The 24554-nt window shown below is 43.4% G+C and overlaps 1 protein-coding gene across 1 annotated transcript in view; it reads left to right on the top strand.

Moving 5' to 3' along the window:
- The window catches only part of GTF2B (general transcription factor IIB), a 42781-nt gene extending 21936 nt beyond the window's left edge, over positions 1–20845 (top strand). Inside the window, exons 3-7 of the mRNA XM_008157791.3 lie at positions 14361–14494; positions 15951–16097; positions 16230–16359; positions 17809–18090; positions 20431–20845. Coding sequence (XP_008156013.1) covers positions 14361–14494; positions 15951–16097; positions 16230–16359; positions 17809–18090; positions 20431–20564 — 827 coding nt within the window. The 3' untranslated portion in view covers positions 20565–20845. The remainder of the gene's footprint in view (positions 1–14360; positions 14495–15950; positions 16098–16229; positions 16360–17808; positions 18091–20430) is intronic.
- Positions 20846–24554: the final 3709 nt, after the last annotated feature.

The raw sequence follows: 24554 nt of genomic DNA, 5'->3' as shown, positions 1-24554 counted from the left end.
TGCTTCCCTGAGTTGGTAGGGTAGCTTTGTGTGTTAGGTGTCCTACATGGCCCAGTGGCTCGGCCTCCCCAGTTACCTGAGGTGGACACTCTTGGTGAACCCCTTTGTGGACTGTGTGTACAGCCTTGTTGTAGTTAAGTCTTGATTGTTGTTGGTATCACTGGGAGGAACTGACCTCCAGGCCAATTGGCTGTGAGGATCAGCTGTGTCTACAATGGGAGAACTTCTGTGCTGGAGACACCCTTATGAGACAAGACTTGCAAAATTGCAAAAGCCTCTGTGCTCATCTTGGATGGGGCAGAGTCTCAGGGCTGAGCATACAGTCTTGGCTTCCTGTCAGCCCTGCCCTATGAGGCCTCTGGGTCTCAGTGTCCCTCGGTAATCGCTGCAAACACCTCTAAGAGTAAGCCGCCCTCGAGTTTCGCCCGCTGCCAGACAGTCCAGTTTCTCCCCCAATGAATCTGGATTCCCAGATTCTCGCCCAGAACTGGAGTTAAGCACAGTGGGGAGCTTCTGTTTCCCACCTGCTAGAGAAAGCCAGCTGTGCACTCAGCAGTCAGTCCTCTATTCACGCACTCGCGCGCGCCTCCAGACCTCTGCCTTTCGCGGCTCCCCTGAGTTTCCGCCTGACAGTCCAGATTCTCCCCGTATAAGCCTGAGTCCTCAAGGTCTCGCCCGGAACTGGGGTTCAGTGCAGTCGGAACTTGAGTTCAGTGCAGTCGGGAGCTTTTGTCTCCTTCCCACTAGAGAAAGCCAGCCAGGTACTCAGCTGCCCGCGCGCGTCTCCGTACCTCTGCCTTTTGCAGCTCCTCTGATTCTCCATTTGCTTTACTCTTTCCTTCTAGTTGTAGAATTTCCACTCAGCCAGCTTTCCTGTGGTTCTGGATGATTTCCGTTTTGTCTTTTAGTTGTAGTTTTGAAATTGTTGTGCGAGGCAGCAGTTTAGGTGTTTACCTATGCCACCATCTTGGTTTCTCAGTCTGGATTGACAATTCTTTATTACAGGATGAATAAGCATGACAATCAACATGAGCCTTATGAATACAAACTACAATGAAGAGGAATAGTAATCCTATGGACTTAAAATAAAATACTGCCCCTGACTGTTTACTAGACAAAAGCTATAGAAAATACCTAATTTTTGTGATCAATGAATAACGTTTCTGTTAAATGTGGTCAGAAAGAAATAAGATAACACAGGAACAGAGTAAAAAGTGTTTTAGATAGCAATTGGCTGATTTAACATTCTAGAAAAATTCAATCAGTAAAGCAGAGAACAAACCTGAGAATATTGAGAGTGAATGGGTAAGTGGTCAAGACAAGATAGCCGTTATGGTCCAATTTCTTTTTTAAAAAAAATTTTTTTTAATAATTTTTTTATTGATTTTTTTACAGAGAGGAAGGGAGAGGGATAGAGAGTTAGAAACATTGATGAGAGAGAATAATCGATCAGCTGCCTCCTGCAGACTCCCTACTGGGGATGTGCCCGCAACCAAGGTACATGCCCTTTGACCGGAATCGAACCTGGGACCCTTGAGTCCGCAGGCCGACGCTCTATCCACTGAGCCAAAGCGGTTTTGGCATTATGGTCCAATTTCAAGATCCACCTGAGTAGGACCAAATATTATAGGCACAATAGAAATGATTTTACATTCCTAGCAAAAGGTCCTCAGCATTGCAAATCAAGATTCCCACACACTACTGGGAAGGTATCCTTTTAACATTGAACAGACTTTATTAATAGAAACTTTCAAGCATTCATCCAATAACGATTTTACTTTGAAAGGACCTAAAATCATTGGCAGATTACTTCTCTGGGACAAATGCAAAAGTACAACGAAATTAGTATTAACTCTTGTTTCCTTCAGTTTGTCGTGTGGCACAAAAAGTAAGTCACCAAGAACAAGCTTTTTTAAATGAATCCTATATAATAAAATGGCAATATGCAAATTGACCATCACTCCAACACACAAGATGGCCACCCCCATGTGGTCAAAGATGGCTGCCCTCATGTGAACACAAGATGGCAGCCACAAGTTGGCCGGCTGGGGAGGGCAGTTGTGGGCAATCAGGCCAGCAGGAGAGGGCAGTTGGGGGTGACCAGGCCTGCAGGGGAGGGCAGTTGGGAGCAACCATGCCTGCAGGGGAGGGCAGTTAGGAGTCACTGGGCCACTAGGGGAGGGCAGTTAGGGGTGACCAGGCCAGCAGTGGAGGGCAGTTAGTGGTGATGAGTCCGGCAGAGAAGGGCAGTTAGGGGTGACCGGGCCAGCAGGGGAGGGCAGTTAGGGGTGACCGGGCCAGCAGGGGAGGGCAGTTAGGGGTGACCGGGCCAGCAGGGGAGGGCAGTTGGAGGCGACCGGGCCAGCAGGGTAGGGCAGTTGGGGGCGACCAGGCCTGCAGGGGAGGGCAGTTGGGGGCGACCAGACCTGCAGGGGAGGGCAGTTGCGGGTGACCAGGCCTGCAGGGGAGGGCAGTTGGGAGTGACCAGGCATGCAGGGTAGGGCAGTTGAGAGTGACCAGGCCTGCAGGGGATTGCAGTTGGGGGGGACCAGGCCTGCAGGGGAGGGCAGTTAGGGGCAATTGGGCTGGCAGGCGAGCAGTTAGGCGTCGATCAGGCTGTCCAGCAGAAGCGGTTAGGGCAGTGATGGTGAACCTATGACACGCGTGTCAGCACTGACACACGTAGCCATTTCTGATGACATGCGGCCGCATGCCGAGGATGAAACATTTGCTGCTCCTGAGGATGAAACATTTGCGACTAGAGTCTTGGAGTTAGTTTTTTCCTCAAAGTGACACACTACCCGAGTTATGCTCAGTTTTTTGGTGAAGTTTGACACACTAAGCTCAAAAGGTTGCCCATCACTGGGTTAGGGGCAATCAGGCAGGTAGGCAAGCAGTTGGGAGCCAGAAGTCCTGGATTGTGAGAGGGTTGTCCGACTGCCCATTTAGTCCCGATCCCGGGGTAGTCGGACATCCCTCGGAGCGTCCCAGATTGTAGAGGGTGTAGGCTGGGCTGAGGAACACCCCGCGGCCCTTCCCCCTCACCCCCCCCCCCCCCCCCCCGTGGATGAATTTCGTGCACCGGGCCTCTAGTGTATACATAAATCCCCCCAAATACAGTGGTGAATTATATTTGTTAATTGGCATGTGGAACAGCACTGATGAGTGTTCACTTCTATTTCTGGTTCTTCTCCTTTGGGCTGCGTGATACAGTTGTACTTCCTACCACATTTGAAGTTAAGCATCACCCCTCACTGTTTTTGGCCAATGAGTGGAAAAGTTACTGTTAGAAACCATTAGCCCTTTGCACTTGCTTGCTTTTTTCTCGATTCCTTTATTCTACTCGGGATTTAATTTTTTAAATACCCCAGATTTTACAAAGCATGGCAGTAGAATAAAAAACGGGAGTATCTTTTCATACAAACTTATTTATTTGAATTTTTTTATATTTCCAATTATTGATACATTCAAAGAGTATAAAAAGAGCTGCTACCGATGCTAACCGTGTCGAGTCAGACTCGACATCCGAGTGCAAAAGGTTAAATTGGTGCATAATTCACCAAATATCCACCCTCTCCTCCAGCATGCTGACTGCCATGTCTCAAGTGGTGGGGATGCCATCATTTTGAATAATGATGGCATAGAAATACATGTAGTATTAATCAGAAATAAATCTTGTTTTAAGCCACTGAACTTCTGAAAGTATTTATTACCCTACCATAACTTAATATATGCTAACACATAAGTACTAGAAGAATAATAACCCACAAACAACTAGGGTTAACTATATATATATATATATATATATATATATATATATATATATATGTGTGTGTGTGTGTGTGTGTGTATATATATATGTATGTGTGTGTATATATATATAAATAAAGAGCCAGGGTTGTCACGACTGGAACGGACGACTGAACAGGAGGCTGTGTGGGGTGATCAGGCCGGCAGGGGGCCAGTGAGGGACCACCAAACGACTGGGCCCTGGGTCCTGGCCGGTGGCTAAAAGGAGCTCTGGGCCCTGACTGGGACGCGGCAGAACTGTGATGGGGGCATGGCCAGCCTTCAAACCCGATGCCCAGAGCTCGCTGTCGCCACTGGGACTCAGAATTCCTTCCCACTGGGGTGCAGTGGTGGTAGGGAAGTCTGGGCCCCCGACAAGGACTGGCAGAACTCTGGGTCTCCTGAGATCGGAGCATGGCCGGCCTTCAAACCCAGGGCCCAGAGCTCCCTATCGCCACTGCCCCCCAGCCGGGGCTCAGAGTTCCCTCCTGCCAGGGCCCAGTGGCCTAAGAGAGCTCTGGGCCTGGCCGGGACATGGCGGAACTGCGGTTGGGCATGGCCAGCCTTCAAACCTGGGGCCCAGAGCTCCCTGTCAAGGCCGCTCCCATCTGGGGCTTAGAATTCCCTCCCGCTGGGGCTTGGCTGCTGAAGGGAGCTCTGGGCCCCTGCCAGGACACAGCGGAACTGTGATGGGGGCGTGGCCAGCCTTCAAACCCAAGGCCCAGAGCTCCCTGCAGAAAGTGCTTCTGTTTGTTTAGTCCATTGGTTTTAAATCAGATTACACTCCCACAAAGGGGGTAAGAGAAAACTGTTCAACACGCCTTCAGCAAACTCTTGTTGAACTTGAGCTAACCCTTCCTGGCATAGCTGTCTTTGCGCTTTTCAGGGCACTTTTGAAGGAAGGAAAGGAATCTGGCGCCCCTATGGCTTTCCCGTGGGGACAGAGCTGGAAAAACAGAGTTTCCCAAGGAGGTGAAAGCGCAGTGGGGACATCAAGTGGTAAATGTTCAACAGACGCCTGGCCTACAGGCCGCCTGAGGAGGGGTGTCAGATGTATGAAGGAAAGGCTTAGCATCTCTGTCATCGCTTTGGTTCTCAGAATTCCCTGCTCCCCATCTGTCGGCTCCCTCCCTCTGATGGGTGCTGTCGTCCTCACATGGGTGCAACTGGAATATTGTATCTCGAGAGGATTGTCCCAATGTATGTATCCTTTTATCCAACAATGAAAAAATCCCAAAGAACAAGAATGGAGACAGACTACTGTCCTTTAGGCTTAAAAAACCCCCGAAGTGCAAAGAGCTGAGACTTGGTTCTGTTCACGCTTCTCACAGAGATTGGATGAGGAGATGGCCCAGCTTGGCCCTGACTTTACCCACTTATGTTACTCTTGAAGGTGTCTTTGCCACAATGTGAATAAACTGCCACCTTTTGGAATAGGTGCTCATACAAAGGTCTGCATTTCCAACTTTTCTTGGAACAGATCTATATTCTGCAGCTGTGGCCACCGTCCTGATAGCAGGTCCTGTCGACCAGGTCCTATCACTGGGAATCGGGGCACTGGAGTGGATGCCCCCCCGCCCCCCGCCCCCGGGCCCTTTTACATTCAGTGATTGAGCTGAACTCACTTTGGGGGAGGCCTGGCAAGGGTGACAGGTGTCACAGATGGAAGGATGGAGAATGGAGAGGCGGACACCCTGCTGGGTCCCTCCCTGGGTGGGGTCAGGCAGAGGAAGGCCGGCCAGCCCGCCCCACAATTGGGTGAGATAACGTCCTCTGTGTCCACCTCTCACTCTGTGGGCCCGGCCACTCCTCTCAGCTCTGGGCTGCCCTCTGCATTCCACGACAGCACACTCTGCCCTTACATGCTGCTCGTCCTAAATGAGAAGGAAGAGAGCAGTTGGCCCACAGACAACCACACAGAAAGATAGGGCTCATGGCTGGTGAGCACAGTGGCAGTGGCAGGAGCCTCTCCTGCCTCCGTAGCAGTGCTAAGGAGCAGCGTGCAGAGTGGTAAGGAGCAGCGAGCAGGTGGGCAGTAAGGAGCAAGGGGATCCGGACTGGGAGAGGGGGGCGTCCCAGGGGGAACGGGCCTAAGCCAGCAGGAAGACATCCCCTGAGGGGTCCTGGACTGCAAGAGGGTGCAGGCAAGGCTGAGGGACCCCCCCCCCACCCCCACCCCAGTGCACGAATTTCATGCACCGTGCCTCTAGTTATTAGAAAATAGTTTGTAAGTAACTCTATGGTCTGCTAAGATAACAGACATTTAATAAACTCAAAATTTATTCCTAAAATAAGATACTCTGATTTAGAGTAGGACAATGCCTTAATAGAGGACTATTTCAGTTCACCTGTTACTTTTATGCATAATGCTGAAATATTGGAGATAATTCTGTTTTAAATTAAAGGCATTGTTTTGAAAGTTCTGACAAGTGCTTAGATATAAAATAGAAATGGAAGTTAATCTTGAAAAGGGAACAAATTCTTTGCCACTGATAAGATTTTATATGTAGAATATTCAGATCAAATTTTAAAAATTAATCTTTTAAAAGTGGTTGGAACTAAGCATATAAAATACAGCAATTACTAGTTAGAAAATTAGATTTTTAACAGAAAACAATTGGGGCTAGTCTTAAATGTGAAGTACATGCAATCTGAAAGAAGATCTTGAGAAAGAATATATTTCCTTGTTCAAGAAGATAAAAATCGTTCTGTCGTTCCCCAAATAATGTGTAGGTTTGGTGCAGCTTAATTCAAAGTCAACTGTATTTTGGTGGAAATGACTTTAATTTTTAACTTATTGAGTTATAATTGCATACAATAAAATACACAGATCTCAAATCTACCGTTTGAATTTTGACATTGCATAAATTGGTGTACCAGCATGCAAAGTGTTTAGACCATTTTCTTTAGAAGTTTCCTTATGCTTCTTTCTTGGCAATCACCTCCACCTTCCACCCCCACATAACAGCAGCCAATATACTGATTTCTATCCTCAGATTATTTTGTCTGGATTGTGTTTGTGTGTGTTGTGGGGGGGGGGGGAGGGTTTGCATCAAAGCAAGCAAGAATTTATTGGCCACAGCAAAAGCACACTCAGGACAGTGAAACAAGGAAGGGCATAGCATTGAAGTAGCAACAGGAGAGCCTAGGCTGGGCTGCTTTGGCTCACTGGGAAGTCAGAGGGAAGGGGGCCTTGGAGACAGGTTCAGGGCGTTAGTTGGGATGAGCTGCCATGTCCATTGCTCCCTTGGTTGCAGGTCTTCGTAGGGTCTCGTAGAGTTTAGGAGATGTGTGCCTGTGGGGGAAGAAGAGGGAAAAGGGGAACGTGTGGGGATGCTCCCCATAGAAAGAGCCCCTACTTTGCCTGTTATTGAATTCCCTATAAATGGAATTATAGAGGATGTTCTTTTGTGTGACTGACTTATTTGGCTTACAAGTAGTATTTTTGAAATGTATCAGTAGTTTATTGGCTGAGGAATATTCCATTGTATACATTTTACTGTTGATGGACATTTGGGTTGTGTCCCAATTTTTAGCTAATATGAATAATGCTGCCATTAACATTTTTGTACAGGATTTTTGTAGGTAAATACTTGAGTGGAATTGCCAAATCATAAGTTTGGTGCCAAAGTAATTGAACCATTTTAAACTGGTGTGAATTTGGCAGTTATTCTCAATCTCTTGAAAAATAAAGAGATGAAACCTTTTTTCTTTTGAATATGATAAAATGTTTTAGTTTATATTCTTTAGACCTACCACTCTGATGTATGGATAGAAAACTGTACATGTGTGTAATACATAAATATAGATAATGGGTGTGTTTGCTTTTCTGGATGGGTAACTTGATCAAAGTGTTAGAGATCATACTCCATCGATGAAGGGAAGAGTACTCCTATTATATGTTACTAGAGGCCCGGTGCATGAAATTCATGCAGGGGGGAGGGTCCCTCAGCCTGGCCTGCACCCTCTCCAATCCGGGACCCCTTGGGGGATGTCCGACTTCCAGTTTAGTGGGATTGGGCCTAAACCAGCAGTTGGACATCGCTCTCACATTCCGGGACCGCTGACTCCTAACCACTCTCGCCTGCCTGCCTGATCGCCCCTAACCCCTCTGCCTGTCTGATGACCCCTATCTGCTCCCCTGCCTGCCTGATCTCCCCTAACCGCCTCTGCCTGCCTGCCTGATCGCCCCTAACTGCCTCTGCCTGCCTGATTGCACCTAACTAATCTTCCCTGCCTGCCTGATCACCCCTAACTGCCTCGGCCCCTGCCACCGTGGCTTTGTTCAGAAGGATGTCTGGTCTATCAGGTCTAATTAGCATATTGCCCTTTTATTAGTATAGACTAGAGGCCCAGTGCACGAATTCGTGAACCGGTTAGGTCCGGCTGGCCCGGCCCCAATCAGGGCGGATCGGGACTGGGTCTGTTGGGAGGAAGAGATGGCAGGAAGTTGGCCAGCTGGCCTGCCTGGATCAGGGCCCCTGATCAGGGCCGGGCTGGCTGGGGGAAGGGTCCACGGACGATTGGCCGGCAGGCCCTGCCCCCAATTGGGGTTGGGGGGGGGATTGGAGGCAGGGCTGGGCATGGGGAGGGGCTGTGGGTGGTGGACTGGCCGGCCCACCCCTGAATGGGGTGGTTGGGGGGTGCCGATCAGGGGCCAGCGGCATGGGGGAGGGGCCATGGGTGATTGGCTGGCCAGCCCTGCCCTTGATCAGGTTGGGGGGGCTGATCTGGGGTGGGGCCGGGTGGTGGGAGGGGCTGCCGGAGATTTGCTGGCCAGCCATGTCCCCTATTGGGGTGGGGGGGGTGATCAGGGGTGAGGTTGGGAGGGGCTGCAGGCCGATCAGGGTGGTCGGGGCCCATTGGGGGCATGGCCAGCCAGAGGGATGGGCTGCAGGAGGTTGGCTGGCCAGCCCCACCTCCTATTGGGGTGGGTGGTGTGATCAGGGGTAGGGCAGCCAGGGGGAGGGGCTGCAGGTGGTTGGCTGCCAAGCCCCGCCCCCTATTGGGGTGGGGGGTGCCATCAGGGGCAGGCCTATTGTGGTGGGGCAGGCTGATGGTGGTGCAGCTGGCCAGGGGGGAAGGGAGAGGGCGTTTGGCCAGCAGGCCTGGCTCTTGATCGGGGTGGGAGAGTTTGATCAGGGGCAGACCGGCAGCGGGTAGGGGCTGTGAGGCTGGTCACCGGCCTCACCCTCTGATCGGGACTGTTCGCTGGCCACAGTGGGCGTCATAGCAACCGGTTGTTAGGTCGTTATGGTTGTTATGGTAGCTGCCTTTTTATATATATAGACTAGAGGCCCGGTGTATGAGATTTGTGCATGGGAGGGTGGTCTCTCAGTCCAGCCTTTACCCTCTCGCCATCTGGGACCACTGGCTCTTAACTGCTCACCTGCCTGCCTGCCTGATCGCCCTAACCACCTCTGCCTGCCTGCCTGATAGCCCCCAACCGCATCTGCCTCGGCCCCCGCCACCGTGGCTTTGTCTGGATGGACGTCCGGTCTAATTAGCATATTACCCCTTTATTAGTATAGATTATACAACATAAGCATTAAGGTAGAATTGCATTAGTAGAAATGAAAAGACATTTCATTAAAAAATATATATTGGTTTGATATGATTCAAATCCACTTGTTTATGACAAAACTCAAGTCTTTAAGAATAAGATTGCTTGCTCTAGCTGGTTTGGCTCAGTGGGTAGAGCTTTGGCCTGAGGACTGTGAAGGGTCCCAGGTTCGATTCTGGTCATGGGTACATGCCTGGGTTGTGGGCTCGATACCCAGTAGGGCATGTGCAGGAGGAAGCTGATCAATGATTCTCATCTCATGTTTCTATCTCTATCTCTCTCCCTCTCCCTTCCTCTCTGAAATCAATAAAAATCTATTTAAAAAAGTAAAGGAATAAGATTGCTTTGTTGTCAAAGCCAAGTAAGGTGTGTCATTCGTTGTCCCTGATGAAATCTGAGCAGCTCAGTTGCTAAGCGACTTCACTGGGTTATCCTATCTAATAAAATAGTGATATGCAAATTGACCGTACCTCCGCTACACCCACAAGCCATGCCCACCAGCCAATCAGGAGCAAATATGCAAATAAACCCAACCAAGATGGCTGCGGCCATAGAGAGCAGGAGGGAGACTTGGGTTTCCCTGGTAATGGAGGAAGCCAAGCTTTCCACCTGCCCTTGCCGGCCCAGGCCTCTACTCAATGCTACAAAGTTTCAATAATAGAAGATAAATAAATCCTAACAAAAATGGCGGTAGCCACGGAGTTGGAGAGAGCCAGGAGGCTAGGGTTGCCCCCGGAGATGGAGGAATCCAAGCTTTCCACCTGCTCTGGCTGGCCCAGGCCTCCGCTTAAGGCCACAAAGTTTCAATTATAGAAGATAAATAAATCGCAACAGAAATGGCTGCTGCCATGGAGCGAGCAGAAGGCTTGGCTTCACTCCAGGCTACAAAGTTTCAATTTTAGAAGATAAATAAATCCCAGATACCAGAGCCTCCGCTTGGGTCGCCGGGTTGTGTGGCCGGCCTCCAAACCACCACAGGCCCCTCCCCCAGGCTGCCCCACACCCCAAGGGAAACCCCACCCTGATCTGGGACACCCTTCAGGGCAAACCAGCCGGCCCAGTGCCTGGAAGTACCAGAGGGTCTGGGATATGCAAATCTGCTGGGGGTGGGGTCAGGCCTTGTGCTCCGAGAAGCCAGGTCCAGAGGGATGGTAGGGGTGCGGTTCCTGGGGATCCCCTTCCTGCGAAGCTCCTCCTCCCCTTAACTCCCTAACCTGTCCATTTGGATGAAGGGGTGGGAAGCAGGTATGCAATGCCTGGGCAGGACACCGCTTGGGTGTTTGTATTGGTTTATTTGATTCTTCGTACATGTTGAAGGGGGTGGCAGGGGAGTTGTCTGCCAGATATGGTTTCCTTTTGCTTGCTTGCCCGAGCTGCCCTGTGTGATGTCTTTATACTTCCTTCCCTGCTGCCCCGAGCTAACTCGCATGAGATCGCCAGGGATGAAACTCCCTGTTGTATTGCGTGGAGTATGCGCTCCACAGGAACCTGCCTGATCCAGGTAGGGTTGGGGTCATTCACTGCGGGAAAGGCCCGATTTAAACAAGCCGCTGCTTAGATATGCGCTGGCTGATCCGTTTGCAGAGTGTTTATCATCCCTTATGACTGTTTCCTTGGAAACCACAAACTCAGGATAGCAGTGGAATGCTGCGTCCCCTCATCTGAAACCCTGATTCTCTAGGCCAGTGACATAGATGCTCCAGGCAAGTGTGGTATGTCCCTTTCTTACTGATATGATGGCACACAGCCACGTTTTAGGTAGGCTAGGATTTGGGCTCCTACCCGGGGCAGTACAGGAGGCGGGGATGCAGCCTGCTGATTCGGTCGTTACGTGATGGCGTCCAGACCAATTTGCATATTACCCTGTTTATTAGATAGGATAGTAGTCTTATTTTAGCTATTATAAACCTTCATATATAGACTTTCTGTCAGGTGTTAATTTTACAAAACTCTGTTAGTGGTTAAAAAAGATACTGGCAAAAGCTGGCAGTCTCTTATTGTTGCCTGGTGGGCAGATTTGTACTGTGGTCCAGAGTAGGACTTATCCTTCTAGAAGATGAGACCTCCACTGTCATTTCTATTGACCATGGAAGAGGGATGGGTATTAGACCACAAAGAAAAATTGTGCTTCTCCTTTGCACAAAATGTAGGACACTCAAACAGTACTACTCAAACCTGGGGGAGAACACCAGAAAAACACAAGAATATTATAACCCAAATACAGGATTGCAAGGCTAGTACTGAAATTTATACTCCAGGCAGGTCAAAGCCATTCTACTCAAAGTGAGATCTAGGAAGAAACCTTAGGTCACTGTCTCCCTCCTGGACACCATCTTTGGAACCAGCCTCACACATCCCCATCTTTCCAAGTATGGACTAAAGGCAGTAGTCTTTTCTTGTAATGCTCCCTAATTGGCAGTAATTGACCACAAAGTATTCTATTCAGTAAAGGCTTTCTCTTAACCTGCAGCCAGTTAATGGACATCCCTCTCACAATCCGGGACTGCTGGCTCCTAACTCTTTGCCTGCCTGCCTGCCTGATTGCCATTAACCGCTTCTGCCTGCCAGCCTGATCACCCCTAACTGTTCCCCTGCCTGCCTGATTAACACCTAAATGCTCCCCTGCCAGCCCGATCTCCCCCGACTGCCCTTCCTGCCGGCCTGATCACCCTAACTGCCTCTGCTGGCCTGATCACCCCTAACTGCCCTCTCCTTCCAGCCTGATCTCGCCCCCAACTGCCCTCCTCTGCTGGCCAATTCGGTTCTGATTGGTCAGTTCCTATGCCAGTCAGCATCAAAAGCTCCGCCTCCTAGGCAGCCTTTGGCTTCTCACAGTTCACCCAGATTTGGTCCTGATTGGTTGGTTTCTATGCCAGTCAGTGTCTCTGGGCCTATCAACAGGGCCTGATCAGAAAGGCAGGGCTGATCAGCATCCCCGGTGGAGGCCTGGAGAGAAATGGAGGCGTGGCTGCTGGAGAGAAAGAGAGGCATGTGCTGATCAGCAGCTGCCACAGAGGCTACAGATCAGACCCTGCTTCTCTCTTCAGGCCTCTCTCTGGGCCTGATTCTCAGCTCACTGAGCAGTCCTGACTGCAGGACTGACTTCCGGTTGGTCGAGCCTCCGGTCATGACGGAACCCAGGGTTTTTATATATTAGGATTAGAATTGCTTCCCATTAGTAATGTTTGTTATAGAGGAGAAAGCAGAGAAATCCGTCATGACAGTCCCATCCACTTAACCTCTTTTTCTCCTTATTTTGGGCCACCTGCTCGATCTCTAATCTAGTGAAATTGCCTTATAACTCATCTCCCTGCTTCTGCTTCCTTGACCATTCTTGTTGCATACAGATGTGTCCACACCACTGAACTCAGTTTCCTTGTGGCCTGGACACCTGATAGTCCAAGTGATACCTGGTTACTCCCACGTGATTTGCCTGTTCAAAGAAAAACTAATTTTTCCAAAGCCATCCATTGTGCTTTTACTTGCTTATTTATAACATTAAGATCAGATTATGATCACTGTCTGCTGTTTATGAGCATTTTAATTAATGTACCATATAAGAAATAGTTGAAAAGGTTTAGCACAGTCTGCATTGAGTTCCTTCCTTCTGTTCTTTCCCTGCCTCTTTTGCTGTCCTACTGACCAAATGCCTGCAGCAGACCACTCTGATATTTTCAAAGTGTGATATGGAGAGTCATGTTTTACAAGTGCTGCCTCTTTATTTCCCCCACCAAAAGGGGGAAAGGTCAGAATACCTGCCATTGTATTTTCATCTTCAGAGCAGTAAGTAGCTAATATCAAGCACTTATTTGAACTGCTTTTTAAAGCACTCCACATGCACCATACCTGTATTAGCTTACTGTTTAACCTTTACAGTCTTTAAAATGTAAGGTTATTGGGAAAATTTAAAGCTGAGATAGTAAAGGCCCAGAAATGAGGCACTCTGTCCAAGGCTAAGCAACAGGTGGTAGCGTCCACACTCTTTGAGCATTTTATTAATTTACTGTCAGCACCAGAACATCTTTTAATTGCTGAAGTAACTGATTTTTGTCTCTCCTTTCTCCTTTCTGTTTAGTATGTACAGCACAGTTGAAGATGGTCTGGTTCCCACTTTCTTCCCTGTCACACTTTGGTAGAAAAGCTTTGTGATTAACGGCTGCGTATAGAACAGACTCTGGAATCTGATGCACATTTCAGTTCTAGTTGTGTAATCTTAGGCGAATTAATCTTAGTTCTAGAGTGGCAATAAGTGACACCGGCTTTTAAAAGAGAACATTCATTAAGGGCACAGTGACTAGCATATGCAAGTGTTCAGTTTTTGTCTACTAGCCCTTGATCATTTCCCGAAAGCAGATCAACTAGATCTCTTCATGTTTGTTTTTTTTGCATGACAAATGTAGTCACTGCCCCTTTGTCTAAAAAAAAAAATATAAATATATATATATATATATTGTCTACTTGGCTTTCTTCTCACTGACTCTAGGCTTAAAGTTTATTGTTTATAAATTATTTGGCCAAAAATATTTTTATTAAATATTTACCAAAACATAAGCGTAGGCTTAGTTCTTTGCAAAGCATTTCCTATGAAAACTTAGTATTTTTTATATTAGGCTGTGTGCATTGATACCATTTTGAACAGTGTTTTCTAATGTTTTTTCCTTGCCTGTTGCACATTTTGTGCAAACTTTTGTTCAAAATCATTATACTAGTTTATATTTGCATCACATATGAATAGGTTTATTTTGTTATTTGTCTTAAGTCTTTTTTCTTCTAAGAATTGGAATATAACTAATCATAGCATAAGATTTTTAGAGGGTAATTATTGGGCTGGCACAACAATTAAAGGAATGCTTTAGGACAAATGTCTTGAGACATGATACTTAAGCTGGAGCCTAGATGTCCATATTGAGATTTTTCTGGGAATAAAAACATTGAGTTGGGCATTTCAGACAGTGTTAAGTAAACCCTGTGTTGACAAGACTATTTAGATTTGTGCTTATATTCTTAGGTGACCGGGTTATCGATGTGGGATCTGAATGGAGAACTTTCAGCAATGATAAAGCAACAAAAGATCCATCTCGAGTTGGAGATTCTCAGAATCCTCTTCTGAGTGATCGAGATTTGTCTACCATGATTGGCAAGGTAATACCAAGTGAGGCCTGACCAAAAACCTGGGAGTTGGGGAACTTTGCAGAGACATCAGTCATTGCCTCCGAGCAATCTTGACCTGAGAATGAGATTTGCCAGTAATTTGTGAATGATGGTTGCCTTATGCATTGCTTCCATCATAAAGGGGAGGCCAACAGATCAAAATCAGAGTCTTTATATCTCCCGCCCTTGTTTTCATGAAGCACATTTTGCACAAAAATTAAGTTGAACATAGTATGGTCTCTGTGAGTACATATTGATATGTTCCTAGAATATTAGTAATGTCTTTTCCTTTTATACCACCTACAACAAATTGGAACTCAATATAGCCTATTTTCTAGTATTGGAAATACTTACCTAAGCTTTACATTTTTTCGTCAGTAAAGTGAGAATAAAATACTTCATAGAGATATTGAAGGTTACATGGGAATGTATGTGAAGTATTTATGACATGTATTATGTGTTCAATTAATGGTAGCTGCTGCTATTATATAGGATAATAGGCTAACCGTCCTGGCAATCTGGCTCTTTTTGCTATGGTATCTGAATTGGAAATAGTACTGGCAATATTCCAAAGGACTAATCAAGGAAGTGTATGCCATTTTAGTACTTAACCTATACTACTGCATAGTCTATTTTTAATAAAGTAACATGAAAAAGCAGGTCATTATTTTTTTATGCTCTATACATTACATATCAAATTTGAAAAGCATAGAGTATACTGGGCTTAAAAGATTACAGTGTTCAGAAATATCTTTTAAGTAGGTGATGTCTGCGTTTGCTTTAGTCTTACAGGCTGGAAAAAGTATACTAAAGACATTTTCAGATGTAAGATTGCAACTAATTTTCTTTCATTGTCTTCTAACTGGTTGATTACTTCATAAATTTGTACTTCTAATTTTCCTTTTGCCTGATTTTAATATTATACTAATATAATTTATATGATTATTATATGATTATAATTACACATTAGCTAGTTTTTCTAGTACACTGCTACAATATGGTGGTGGTAAGTGCCTTTGTCTTCTGACTAATGTTATGCTGCAGATGTTTTCTCTGTTAATCATCTTGCTGGCTTTGGGCCTAGGAGAGTGATTTTCTAATATGAAGAAGTACTCATTTTTAGTGTTTTATCAGATTTTTTTAAAAAATAGGTTTTGAGTTTTGTTTACTAGACTTTTTTTTAGTACCTTTAGAGATGATCATTTGAGTTTCTCCTTAGGTCTTTTAATATGATAATTTATATTATTAGATTCTCAGTAGATATTCTTACACTTAAAGTTTTTGCTAGAAAACATTCTTAAAACCATTTTACCTGGAGGAATAGAGAGGTTACACAGGGTAGGTTTCTTGGGCATGTGAAGTCAGATCATGAGTTCTGTTTTCTCAGAAATTGTTCATTCAGGTTTTCAAAATTTTGCACATAAAGTTATAAAACTTTGTTTTATAGGGTACAGGAGCTGCAAGTTTTGATGAATTCGGCAATTCTAAGTACCAGAATCGGAGAACAATGAGTAGTTCTGATCGGGCCATGATGAATGCGTTCAAGGAAATCACTACCATGGCAGACAGAATCAACCTCCCTAGAAATATAGTTGTAAGTTCCTGTCTGTCTCCTTTAAGCCATTCTGGCGTTGACTTTGCATAATTTAATGAACACATAAAATTTTGATATTGCAACTAATTAAACGGCCTAGAGTTAATTAAACTTAGTTTCTCTGTTTTGAAGGATCGAACAAATAATTTATTCAAGCAGGTGTATGAACAGAAGAGTCTGAAGGGAAGAGCTAATGATGCCATAGCGTCTGCGTGTCTCTATATTGCCTGTAGACAAGAAGGGGTTCCTAGGACATTTAAAGGTAAGTTTCCAGTTGCCTAGGTAAAAGTTTTATCTATGGCTTATTCCCAAAGTCAGGCAGCTTTGACACTAAGGAGTGCTATGTTGTGTCTTTGCGGTTATATCTGGTAATCCACCTAAATATAGTTTCCAAATGCCTGTTTATTTTGTTCCTTGAGAAAAATTAATTATGTGATTTAATTGACTATGTGCTTTTCAGGTGCTTTTCTCATATAAAGTCATTTTAATCCATGTGAGTGAGCCCTGTGTTCCTTGGTAATTAGAACTTTTGTAAGTTTTGAGGCCTGTTATTATAAAACAGAGTAGGACTTTGTAGCGAGTCTGTAAATTTTTGATGCATAGAAAACAGTTTTCACATACAGCTAGGTCTCTACAAGTGAGGGAGTCAACCCTTAAAAAGCATCAGTGACATTTTTTTTCCTGAGTTATACAGTTTGCACTTTCACACTTAAGTTGGAGACTTTGAGAGAACTAATATTTTTCATCCAGTTTGCAGTTTACCTATGAATGTGACCACCTATTCATTATTGCTGTGATACTTATACTGACTTTAACTGCCAGAGTTCATTTTGGCTTAAAACTATAATTACCCTTTATTTATCTGTGAATGTTTAATTTTTACATTTTCTTACATCAATATTTTTATTACACGTGAAACTAAGTCTTTTGTTAAATTTATTTTGAAAGTGGTAGTTGAATTTTTAGACTAATAGGGTCATATATTTTATCTCGTTTTGCTACAGCCTATAATTGCAGGGATAGCATGTACATAAGACATTGTGTAGCTTGAGAAGCATTCTTTATTTAGCTTGAGTATTTTTTTATCTCCTTGATATATTCCTTATAGATTAATATATAAATATCAAAGAAGTTTTTGATTGCTTGAGGAATCTCATTTACATAAATTGAACCTTCAGAGACGTTAATATTTTGAAATATTAAGATCTGCATTTAAGCGCTGGCTGGTGTGGCTCAGTAGATAGAGCATTGGTCCTCGCACCTAAGGGTCACAGGTTCAATTCCCAGTGAAGGGCACGTACCTGGGTTGCAGGTTCAATCCCTGGCCCTGGTCAGAGATCATATGGGAATGCGAGGCAGCCATTCGATATGTCTCTTTCACATGGATGTTTTTCTCCCCCTTTCTTTCTTCCTTCCACTCTCTCTAAAAATCAGTGGAAAAACTATCCTTGGGTGGGGATTTTAAAAAAATAAAAAAGATCTGCATTTAACTTTGGGGAAAAAATTTCCTTAAAGTTTGATAAACATTTAAATTAACAGAAAATTTAAATTAGCTCTAAGGGAAGTATGGAGATGATTAGGGATTCATCTGTAAGGCATGGTTGAATTTTTTGCTATTAGAATGTATTACTTTTGTAATCTGAAATGATAGATTTTAAAATGAACTATATGATTTATGTAGATGTATTTATCTAATTTTTTTTTCTTTTAGAAATATGTGCCGTATCACGAATTTCTAAGAAAGAAATTGGTCGATGTTTTAAACTTATTTTGAAAGCTTTAGAAACCAGTGTGGATTTGATTACAACTGGGGACTTCATGTCCAGGTTTTGTTCCAACCTCTGTCTTCCTAAGCAAGTGCAGATGGCAGCTACACATATAGCCCGTAAAGCTGTGGAACTGGACTTGGTGCCTGGAAGGAGCCCGATCTCTGTGGCAGCGGCAGCCATTTACATGGCCTCACAGGCATCAGCTGAGAAGAGGACCCAAAAAGGTAGGAGAGGAGTGATAAAACCGTGGTGGCTGCAGCATGTAATGGTTATTTCCATTTTAGGTATGAAGCAGGTAACTATCCAGAACCCACTTTAAGAGGTAGTTCCATAGCATCCAAACTTAAGAAAATAGAGTATTTCCCCCTTCTAAGTGGCTCATATATAAAAATGTTTGGAGGTGTAACCCTTTGTGCAGACTTAATCTTTTTTCTCATTTGAGTTATTTTTAGTTTGTACATTTTTAATACTTAGATGTTTTCATTCCCCCACCTCCTCCACCCCCCCACACACGTTTTCCTGGTTATTTGGAATAGTTCTTTCCCCCTCCTCAAAACTTACTTTTTTAAATCTTGAGAGGAGGGCCATGCCTTGTTTCTCACCGCCTGGCAATCAGGCTGTAACAGTCTGTGAAGCCTGTTCTCTCTCCTTTTGTACAGTATTACAGTCTCCTAATGAAAACACTTGGCATAAGTAGTTTCCACTTTCTAAAGTCATTTTTTAATTCAGTGTTGTTTTCAAACAGAAGTATTAGTGAATTTCTTTATAAGCATGAATTCATTCATTCTTTGATCCTCAAAAAGATTCATAAAGAAAAAAGACCAGTTAAATGTAAAAGTGTGATAGTGAAATTACTTGCTGCAATAATTTCATAATACCCTATTCAGAATAGCCTTTCACATCAGCTTAGGCCATGTTTCCCGATCATAAAAGTAGTAAATGATATAGAAAAATGATCAGGAATAAGTCACCATTTTTTATTTGAATGTGCCCTGATTGCCTTTGGCCTCCACTCATATTTCTTCCTTTATGTATATATTTTATTGATTTCAGAGATGAATGGAGAGGGAGAGAGAGGTAGAAACATCCATGATGAGAATCATTGATAGGCTGCCTCCTTCACGCCCCACACTGAGGATTGAGTCCGCAACCTGGGCGTGTGCCCTGACCGGGAATGGAACTGTGACCTCCTGGTTCATAGGTCAATGCTCAACCACTGAGCCACGCTGGTCAGGCCACTCATGTTTTTAAGGAAATTTTGAGTCTTCTGGTACAGTGGTTGGCAAACTCATTAGTCAACAGAGCCAAATATCAACAGTACAACGATTGAAATTTCTTTTGAGAGCCAAATTTTTTAAACTTCTTCTAACACCACTTCTTCAAAATAGACTCGCCCAGGCCATGGTATTTTGTGGAATAGCCACACTCAAGGGGCCAAAGAGCGGCATGTGGCTTGAGAGCCGCAGTTTGCCGACCACGGTTCTGGTAGAATTTAAAAGCTGAAGCTAAGCACAGATGGTCCTTACTGATTCCTAGTTGTAAAGTTTAGTCTAATCAACAATACAAAAATGTTTATCTAAACACTTTCTTCTACTTTTTACACGAAAGGTTTTGTTGAAAGTTAAGGCCCTTTTCTTCCTGTAAGTTCATATTCACATAGTTGACATTCATCGGTATCTATGTCTAAAACGATGTAATGCATAAGGAAATTCAAAATCAGTTAACTGCACACTGATGGCAGCCATCACACTGAAAACGTAAAACCTCATTTATTTGAGTTTTTATTAAAGGGCATGTTTTAAAAATCCATTTTAATTAAGTATTTATAACTAACCAAATAATTGTCAAGTTCTAGTCCTTTAGGACTTCTTTTAATAAAAAGAAGAAAAAAAGTGATAACTCCTTTGAAGGGTTAAATTGTATTCACTCCTTTCTATACTCTAGGCTGTAGAAATCCTCATGTGAACAAGCATCGTATAAGCTCAGTATATATGCTCAACTGTGTTTGTAATAGTGAAACACATCTACATTGTGCTGTTATATTCAGCTTTTTGATCTCTGATGTAATAAGTAGGAAAAAGTTTTAGAACAATATTTATAGTGTGATCCCATTTTGACTTTAGCCTCATAACAGAAGGGGGAGATGTTGCAAGGGAACTTGAAAAAATAAAGTTAATTTCTTCACAAAAATGCATTCATGGATTACTTCTATGATCCTCAAAAAGATTTATTGTGAAGAAAAAGGTGATGTCAGTTCAAATATGAAGGCCAATATAATGGTTGCCACTTGTAGTACTATGCCCTGAGCATTGTTCAAATGTTTTACATGTAGTAAAACTTTTAATACTGATGATAACCCTTTGAGGTAATACCAGTAATAACGTTAGCCCTGCTTTTGACTTTTAGTATATAATTCCATTATTAATTTTTAAAAAACAATAGCTTTGGTTTTGTTTTTCACTTTGACATTTTATACAACTGTATCTCACAAATTGAAATTTAGGTAGTAGAAGGTAGGTAGGGTGGAAGTTATACTTTTAATATTTTGATTTTTTGTCTTCTAGAAATTGGAGATATTGCTGGTGTTGCTGATGTTACAATCAGACAGTCCTACAGACTAATCTATCCTCGGGCCCCAGATCTGTTTCCTACAGACTTCAAATTTGACACCCCGGTTGACAAACTACCCCAATTATAAATTGAGGCAGCTAATGTCAAACCCTTGTGGTCACTGAACTTTGCCTATTGTACATAACGTATATACAGTGCTGGATTGAGCCTTTAATAAGGAAAAAGATATGGTACGCATTCCATGGCTAAATGTTAATTGCTTGGCATTATGTATGTATATACTAGTAAAACATATTTAATGATTTAAATTTCTTATTGAATTTGCTTTCTTTTGTAGCTATTTAGAAACTATTTTGGAAGATATTTGAAATTATGTAAGTCTTGAATAAAATGTTTTTCAAAACTAAAGTTTTTGTTATAATTACATGTTATATTTAATTTATAATTTATAATGTATAATTACAAATAATGCATATTATTGCAGCTAATAAAGCTGATAGAAGTCCTTGTTTTCTGTTTTTTAAGAAATATATATTTAGTTGTGTGTTATATATATTTTTTAATTTTAATAAAGTCATGGAACTAGTAACAGCTGTTGACAACAAGAACATACTTAGTTTGCAGTTTTAAGGGTTTGTGTGACAATTTATATAGGGTGCTCCAGAAAAATGTATATACACTATAACAGCTGATGGCTCAACTTTGAAAATAAAGTATATTTTCATAAACTGCCTTTATAATTATTCAAAGTGTGTATATACATTTTTGGGGGACACCCTCTCTATGTATTAAAAAGCAAGAAGTGCCCTGGACCATGTTGCTCAGTGATTAAGGCATCGGACTGTGCACCAAAGGATTGTGAGTTTGATCCCTGGCCCTGGTCACTAATTGATGTTTCTCTCACATAGGTGTTCCTCTCTCTTTCTTTCTTCTCCCCTCCCTTCCACTCTTCTAATAATGGAAAAAAATATCTTTGGGTGAGGATTTAAAAAAAAGGCAAGAAGTGATGAATTGGACACTGAAAGGCACTGCCTTGATAAAAAAAATGTTTGTGTTTTTCCTCAGTGAGATTGAGCAGAGAATATGCTGATAGAGCAACAGATTTCAATTTTCAGATCTTAATGTTTCATTTTATAAAATCTGCATATACATAATTCTTTGTTACTTTTACTGCTTTGGACACTCATAGGGTAAAGAATATTTTAAATGGAGATTATTTGGCCTGAAAATGTCCAGGAATTTTTTTAATAAGCACCCTACCCTCAGGTGATTGTGAGGTGTAGGTGTGTTGCCTGTCACTTTGAGGAACAGATTTAAGGTTGCTTGACTGCTGGGCAACATAAGTGAAGACCAACAAAAGAATGCCTTTTCTCCAGCTAAGTTGGTGTGGCCCCCACACTGTGCTCACTGGAGGGTAAAGAGCAGAAGCAGTGCCAGCACTGGAGAATCCATCTCCCTCCTATCAACCTGCTGAATTACTAAAATCAAACTAGCACTTAAGAAAAGTGTTCACTATCTCAAATGTGCCGATAGAACATAACATCAACCAACTTGAACAAGCAAGTTTGTTTTCTCCAGAAACCAAACCAAACAAAAACTCAGAGTCATGGAAGACTGTGATCTAAATGATAGAAAATTCAAAATAGCCATGAAGAAACTCAACAAGATATAAGAAAACTCAGAAATGCAGTTCAATGGGTTCAGGAATATAATTAATGGACAGCAGGAGTACTTTACCAAAGATATTTAAACTGTAAAGAAAGAACCAATTCTGGAGCATAAGAAAAATGAGATGGAAAACGCATCAGAAAGCACTGAAATAGAACAGACCACATGGAGAATTGGCAAGCTCAAAAACAGAAGTGTAGAAATAATTCAGGTGGAAGACGAAGGAAAAAAATATGTGCTAGCTTTACTGTCTCACTTCAAACTGCAGAATTTATGGCCACAGAGCATGATAAGTGGTTAAGATGGAAAAGGCTTTAAATTTGTGGGTGGAAGACATGAATAAATTGTTCTGATTGATGGCATTGAGCCTATATGCAGACCAGCAACGAATCCCCTGAAACAAGCGGCACCATTGACTGCAAGGAAGGAATGATTACAATAAGGTATTTCAGGAGAGACCTCATTGACATAATTTTTATTACAGTGGTATTCTATCTAATAAAGAGCAAATATGCTAATTGACCATCAAACCCTCACAAAGATGGTGGTGCCCACAGCCAATAAGGAGGGAATATGCTGATTGACTGTCACACCCTCAAAGATGGCAGCGCCCAGTCCCCTCAGCTCCGCGTGCCTGCCTCTGGAGTCCCCCATTCCCCTCAGCTGCCCAGCCACCCAGGGCCGGCCCGAGGAGCAGCGCAAGCCTCGGATGGTGGCTGCCCAGCCACCCGAGGGTCAGGTAACCAGGGCCGGCCTAGGCTTGCGCTGCCGGCAGTGGCAGCAGCAGAGGTGTGATGGGGGCGTTGCCTTCTCCTGATTGTCCAGTTGCCTCCCGCCCCTGAGGGCTCCCAGACTGTGAGAGGGGGCAGGCCGAGCTGAGGGACCCCCCCTCCCTCCAGTGCATGAATTTTCATGCGCTGGACCTCTAGTATTGTTATAATTGTTCTATTTTATGCTTATGGCTATTAATCTCATACTGTGCCTAATTTATAAATTAAGCTTTATTATAAGTATGTATGTACAGAAAAAAAAACAGTATGTAAGATTTGATACTATCTGAGGTTTTAGGCATCCACTAGAATTCTTGGAATACGTCTCTCACGAATGGGTGGAGAACTACTGTACCTACAATATAATACATTCTAAACCAGCTATTGGTCATGACTTTTACTCATCTCTTGAGGTGTGAAAAACTCTTCATACATAGGTGGACATCCACCATGTTCATAGCCAGCTTCTGTCTGAGCCTACATTTTAGCAAGTTAGGAATAGTAGTGGCCATCACAAAGTGGATTCCTCCTGTGCATGCTAACATTTTTAAAGTAGTTGAAATCTTGGTTAATATGGCCCCTTCCATCTGGGTATTTAAAACAGTCACTCAAAGAAAAATGAAAAATAAGTCACTGGAAGCCACTTTCATTGACAATTACACTGAGTTCAAGGATTTGATTGTTTCATGGATTCTAAGGTTGAGCCCTCTGGTCCAATACCCCCATTTTGTAGATCAGAGACATCTAGAGAAACTGAAAGTTCTGTCCAAGTTCACCTAATAGCAAGAGGCGGGACTAACTCAGGTCTCTTGATCACTCAATCCAGTCAGTGCTCTTTCTACTAAACCCACTATTGAAACTTACTTCAGAGGAGGCTGCCTCAAGATGAATTTTAGTTGTAGCTCCCAAACAAAATTCTGTTCCATTACTAGATTAACAGAATTATTCAATGCAATACTTTTATCAGGATTCTTGGGGAAAGCACTTCAGAGTTGAGTTTTTAACCTTTTGCACTCGGATGTCGAGTGTGACTCCACACCATTAGCATCGATAGCAGCTCTTTTTATACTCTTTGAATGTATCAATAATTTGAAATATAAAAAATCCAAGTAAGTTTGTATGAAAAGAAACTCCAGTTTTTCTACTGCTGTGCTTTGTAAAATCTGGGGTATTTAAAAAAATTAAATCCCGAGTAGAATAAAGGAATCGAGAAAAAGCAAGCGAGTGCAAAGGTTTAAAATATTTAAAAATCAGTCCAGGTGTCAAGGAGTTAATAGCTGTAAGTTGTTCTTTACTTCTTCCAAAATAAATGCTTCTTAAACAAGATACCTCTTGATAGTAAGCCTTTGTGTTCAAAGCAACACATGTACTTTACCCATGGTTGTCTTTGGTTTCTGAGCTAATTTTGTATTGCAGGTGCAAGATTTACTTTAATTATCAAGATGAACAGCTGAGAGGGTCAGCTTATTACCCATCTGGTCCTAATCCAGCCCAGAGGCCTCTGTGCCCATGCCAATAGTTCCAATTGTCAATGGCCCTGACTTTTCCTGTTGCTGAAGTTTTAATCTCATCTGCCACTCGAGCTCCTGAAAGGTCCCCTCCACTCTCTCCCGGATATTTACACATGCACAGTCCTTTCATCGGGATCTCAAGATATCAAGGTGTCACTGCAAACGCAT

The sequence above is a fragment of the Eptesicus fuscus genome, chromosome 9 (assembly GCF_027574615.1).
Source record: "Eptesicus fuscus isolate TK198812 chromosome 9, DD_ASM_mEF_20220401, whole genome shotgun sequence".
In the NCBI taxonomy this organism is placed as follows: Eukaryota; Metazoa; Chordata; class Mammalia; order Chiroptera; family Vespertilionidae; genus Eptesicus; species Eptesicus fuscus.
The sequence above is the reverse complement of the archived record's forward strand: the minus strand, read 5'-3'. Positions and strand labels throughout refer to the sequence as shown.